At 44.1% G+C, this 5,950-nt stretch overlaps 1 protein-coding gene across 1 annotated transcript; it reads left to right on the forward strand.

Annotated features, from left to right (window-relative positions):
• The first annotated feature begins 248 nt into the window (after positions 1 to 248).
• Positions 249 to 2,013, forward strand: RETNLB (resistin like beta). The gene is made up of 3 exons (XM_024245126.3): positions 249 to 600; positions 1,063 to 1,143; positions 1,746 to 2,013. The coding sequence occupies exons 1-3, from the start codon at positions 474 to 476 to the stop codon at positions 1,871 to 1,873; spliced, it is 336 nt and encodes a 111-aa protein (XP_024100894.3). The 5' UTR covers positions 249 to 473; the 3' UTR covers positions 1,874 to 2,013.
• Positions 2,014 to 5,950: the final 3,937 nt, after the last annotated feature.

Genomic DNA, 5,950 nt, shown 5'->3' on the forward strand with positions numbered 1-5,950 from the left:
GGGTTGCCAAGAAGAAAGCAGAAGGAGAGCAAAAAGGCAGGAGGACTCCCTCAGCAGAGATCCAGGGTAAAGGCAACTGTTGCTTCTCATGAACACTCCAAAGTTTATCACAGTCACCTGTCACCCTAGCTGGCACAGGTCTTTGAAAATGTGCTGGGAGTGTGTTTACATGTTTGTGTGTGCTTGTATGTTAAAGGTGCCCAGGTTAATACCAGGTGTATTAAAATACCCTTGCCTGGCTAGTCCTTGTAGACCGTCTCTGAATGTTTTGGTGAGTAAGTCTGTTCTTCAGCAACCCTACCTGCTTCTCCAAACTGCCTAAAGGGATCCAGTACTGATGATGCCGTTCTTCCATCTTTACTCCCTGGAAACTAACCACGTTGTCTTCTTTCCTTCACCACCACCCAGGAGCTCAGAGATCTAAGCTGCTTTCCATCTTTTCTCCCAGCCCCAGGACACTGACTCTGTACAGGATGGGGCCTTCCTCTTGCCTCCTTCTCATCCTAATCCCCCTTCTCCAGCTGATCAACCCAGGGAGTACTCAGTGTTCCTTAGACTCCATTATGGATAAGAAGATCAAGGATGTTCTCAACAGTCTAGGTAACTGACTGGGGTAGGGGAAGTGGAGGGCTGACCCTTGCTCATTTCTCCTATTCTTAAACTCTAGCTTTGTCTCTATCCTATCCCAAGATCCCAACCAAGCCCAACCCCTGATGAGGGCTTTCTACACTACCCTACCCCTGTTTGAACTCTTGGCTAAAAGCTGAGGTTTTCCTGATGAGGAGGAAGAGGTGGAGGAGAATGGTAGCTGTAATTTATGAACACTCATTATGAACCAGGTATAATCCAAGTTTTACGTAGATTATTTCATTTAATTCCCACAGCAATTTTATGAGGTAAGGACAACTATTACTTCCGCTTTAAAAATGAGGAAGCTAACCTTAAAAGCTGATGAGTAGGCTGATTCTGGACACAGTGTCACCTCCGAGGTAGAAGACAATTTGGAAGGGGATTATGGGGAGGATAGCTCATGGGATGTACCCCTTCTTCTTTCCTACTCAGAGTACAGTCCCTCTCCTATAAGCAAGAAGCTCTCGTGTGCCAGTGTCAAAAGCCAAGGCAGACTGTCCTCCTGCCCTGCTGGTGAGTAACTCCCTGAGGGGTAATGGTGAGTACGATGCCCTGTGTCCTCCCCTGTCCATCTCTCTGCACCTACATCTTCCCCCATGTCAGGTCTGTATCACCCTGGCACCCTGGGGCTGAGTCACGACTCTTGGTTCCCAGAGACCCCTTGCCCATTCTTGTTTCCCTGAAGGATGCTACTGGGGGATCTTGGGCTTCTGCCTCTTCCTTTTACCCCTTCACTTCATGCTCCTGTTTCTCAGCCCTTCCTCTCCTCCATTGTCCCATAATGATCACATCCTTCATTTCTCTTTCCAATCTATTCCTCTGTTTTGATGGGTAGGGGCCAACAGAGAGGTGAATTTATCACAAATCGAAGAAAACTGAAACTCCCAAGTTCCAAGTCTCTCACTTGTATGAGTCTCTTTCATGGCCCCAAATATTTGTTTTTGTGATTTCTGTATTTCTTTTCTTGAAATGAACTCTCAAAAGTGAATGAGCTTAAGGCCCCACGAAACCTAGCTCTACCCCTAACTGTACAGGGTTGAAAGAGGGTTGTGGGTAGCCCTTCCTCCTCTTAAATTCCAAGAGCTCTGATGTCTGTGCTTCATGTGCTCATGCAGGGATGGCTGTCACTGGCTGTGCTTGTGGCTATGGCTGTGGTTCATGGGATGTTCAGCTGGAACCCACCTGCCACTGCCAGTGCAGTGTGGTGGACTGGACCACTGCCCGCTGCTGCCACCTGACCTGAGAGGGAGGAGGCTGAGAACTCAGTTTTGTGACCATGAAAGTAATAAAACCAGGGTCTCAACCAAGAAATCTAACTCAAATGTCCCACTTCATTTGTTCCATTCCTGATTCTTGGGTAATAAAGACAAACTTTGTACCTCTCTGTGTTTATGTCATCTCTGTTATTGTCCCTAGCTTGGGACTCCCCTATCCAGAAAATGTTGTCAGTGTCCCAGTGGTGACATCTCAGTTTGGGAAGTGGGATGAGAAGTTAGGAAAGATATGGGAAGAATGGGAAAAACAAACTGACACTCCAAACCCCCACTTCCCTCATTTTTAAACAAAAAGATGGCTGTGCCAGGCATACTGCTTGGCATGGGGTAAAGAGAAATAAAATAACACACACTTACAGAGCTCACCAACTAGAACAACGGGCTCCGAACTATGTGTGAGAAGACTTTTCAAGGGATGGGCAAGCAGGGATAGCTTTAAGGGAATCTATTTCTAGATTTTCAGTGTGCATACGTACTCTTTACTAAATTCAAGAGCCTGAGACATGCTTTGATCAAGGTGACTTCTTTCACCATTGCCTTTCTCCCACATAGCAAAAGAAAACCACAGCCCTCACCTGTCACTGAATCTTATTATCCTGGGGTATAAAAATCTGCAGAATGCCAAACAAGAAATAATTAAAAACATGGGCATCCACAATGAGTGTATGAATGATCCAGAGACGGGGTAACAAGTCCTTTCACAGCTCGGGAGGCTTCCATGGTTTGGTCTTTATAGGATTGAAGCAGGATATAATGCAATTGTCAATTGATGAATCACCAAAAATAATTTTTAATAATAAGTTGGTGTGTGAGATTGTTGACAAGTCATTCAAAAGGAATTCAGACAAATTGAATGGCATTACTACAATAAACACTTTTTCTTTCTATCTACTTAATTATAAAAAGTAGACATGTCAAAGCTGACAATTATGAAAAGAAATACTAAGAATGGCTGGGTGCGGTGGCTTATGCCTGTGATCCCAGCACTTTGGGAGGCTGAGGTCGGTGGATCAGTTGAGGTCAGGAGTTCAAGACCAGTCTGGCCAACATGGTGAAACCCTGTCTCTACTAAAAATACAAAAAAATTAGCCGGGCGTGGTGGCTCATGCCTGTAATCCCAGCTACTCGGGAGCCTGAGGCAGGAAAATTGCTTGAACCTGGGAGGTGGAGGTTGCAGTGAGCTGTGATCGTGCCACTGCACTCCAGCCTCCAACCTGGGCAACAGAGCAAGACTCCATCTCAAAAAAAAAAAAAATACTAGGAATATAATGGTTCTAGATTGTATGTCACTCTAGCGAAATAAAGTTATTTGTCCATGAGTATATAAACTACTTGGGTGGGAGGAGAAACTTTCTCATTAAAAAAAATATAGTTATGAAATATTGTTTGGGTTTATTAATTACTTATAAAAATTTGTTATAACTGTCCTGTTCAAATATGCACTGTTAATTATTATAATAATAGCTATACTCCTATTTATAGCAGCTGCAGTGAGTCTTTTGGAATAGAAAGCAGATAATGTCACCTTCCTGTTCAAGTCTAGGTACTTCCATTACATGAAAAAATAAAATCCCAAGGCCAACTAAATCGTGCGTCCCCTGGTCACTGGCTATATCTCTAACTTCATTTCTGACCCTTGCTCACCCTGGCCATATCTGCATTCTAGGTATACTCTGTCATAGCCACCCTCCCACCTTGAGGCCTTCCTACGTCCTGTCTCCCAGATAGTTACACAGTTCTCACACACAAGGTCAGTGCTCAGCTTTTTTTTTCAGAAAACCTTTCCCATCACCTCTACCTCTTGCCCTGTTTTTTTTTCATGATGCTTCTCAGTGTTGACTTCATATTCTATTTATGAATGTATTAACTATCTCTTGCATCGGAACATGTAGTACACGAAGGAGAAAGCTTTGCCTAACTTGCACACCATTGACTCCCCAGTGCATAGCACAGTGCCTGGCCCATGGAGGAGCTATAATGAGCAATGTGCCTGCTACTGGATCCAGCTCTGAGTCTGAGTCAGCTCCCTCTTTTGCTTTCTATTCCTCTTCCTTTACCTCAATCCCGGTCATTGAGGAACAAATGTTGTTTTAATGGAGATCCCTGGGTTTCATTCTCAAAGTGTCTGTAGGAGAAATAGCTGTTCATCAGAGGGCACTCACTCTCAGAAAGAAAAGCCAGAGAGCGAAGACGGAGGTCAGAGAGGTTAGCTATAGCAGAAGCAAAAGTAGATATTGTAGCTTTGTCCAATATAATTAGCTGCCCACTTGGTGGCCCGTTTCCCCTTTCTCACTGTTAACAGAATCTTGATGTCGTTCAGGGTATTGATGTGTCCAGTCCTGAAGGATAAAATATTGGTTAAACCAATAATAGGACTTTCACTTCTCTTGGCCAAATATTTCTTTTTCTAGCCACCTTTGCATGGAGTGGAGTTGCATGGGGTGGCAGGTGACCCAAATCAGACCGAGAAGACATGGGAGAGTTCTTCTTGGGTCTCCCGAGAAAGAATTCACTTCTTGAATTAAAAACAGAGACTCAAAATTGTCCATGTGGCTTCTTGCTTGGGCTGTTGGTGTGAGGATGTGATGTCTGGAGTTGTGGCAGCTATCTTGTATCCATGGAGTTAGTTCAATCATCTTGTGACGTTTGAGCCAAAACTGTAAGCATGGTGAAGCAGAAAGAAGAAAAAGAACCTGGGGCTGTAATCACATTATTCTACCACAAAACAAACTCTGAAATCACTTAAACTATTTTTCTTCTTAACTAAATAAAAAGTATTCTTATTCAATCATTTAACACATATTTATTAAGTTCTGTATACAAAGGCACTGGGCTGCAGTGGTTGCCAAAATAGGAAAAGATTACTGCCTTAATGGAGCCTCCATTCTAATTCTATGTCTCCCCTAGCTGGAATTTTTTGTTACTGGTCTATGGAGAGAATTAGTCAAGGGCAATGTCATGTTATCTGAACAGATGACAATAACGGCCCTTAGATCATACTCTCTGTACCTTTTCCCAGTGAAGGAATGAACAAAAGGCCTATAATGAGATATATCATCCAATTTGGCGATTTCTGGCAAAGTAGCTGCCGAGCTTGTGGGGCTGCCAAGAAGAAAAGAGAGGAGAAAGAAAAGCAGGAAGAATTCCTTAGGCAGAGAACCAGAGCAACAGCAGCTAGGACCTCTCAGGACACAAACTGAAGATTGTCCCAGGCTCATTCTAAAAGTTTGACCCTCCCGGGCTACCTTAGTTCCTAGACACTGCCAGAGTGTGTGTTGGTGGAGGGGAGAGAATGCCACACCAGACACACTGCCAGATATACAAAGTCCCTGTCCTCCCATCTTCAGCAGCTCCTTCCTCAGTCTGGCAGGTGAACCTGAGCAAGGCTACCTTCCTGACATCTCTGTTTTGTAGGGGTCCTGGAAGGGGACCCAGGCCTCCCAAGCATGACAGCTGCCTCTTCCCTGCTCCTTACAGTACCTGATCCTACCTTTCCTGCTCCTTTCCCTCCCCTCCCCTATGAACCAAGGAGCTGCTTTTCATCTACTCTTCATTTTCCCTTCAGCTCAGGATGCTGCCTTTTTACAAAACAAAGACCTCTTCCCACCTCCTTCTCATCCTCCTTCTCCAACTATGCCTGCAGGTGATGCCCAGTGCTCCTTACAGTTAGCTGTGAACAAAAAGATAAGAGTTGCTCTCAGCAAACTGGGTAATTGATATGGGGATGGGGGTTGAAGTTTTATCCCTGATTCTCAATCCTGTTACTAGACCACAAGCCATTTCCTAACCCATCCCCAGATTCCAACCTCTAACTGGAAGATGCATCCTCAACTCGCTGCCCTCTCTATACCTTTTGGGACTCTTAGAACCAATGGCAATGGCATTGGTAAGGACTATGCCTAGCATCCTTGAGCATTTACTATGTGTTAGATACCTTTAGATATTCTATTATTACTTTATTAACTCCTTACTACAATTCTGTGAGATAAGCACTGTTATATTTTGCATTTCACAGAAGAGGAAACTGAGGCTTAGAAAAGTTACAT

Source organism: Pongo abelii, chromosome 2 (genome assembly GCF_028885655.2).
Source record: "Pongo abelii isolate AG06213 chromosome 2, NHGRI_mPonAbe1-v2.0_pri, whole genome shotgun sequence".
NCBI lineage: Eukaryota > Metazoa > Chordata > Mammalia > Primates > Hominidae > Pongo > Pongo abelii.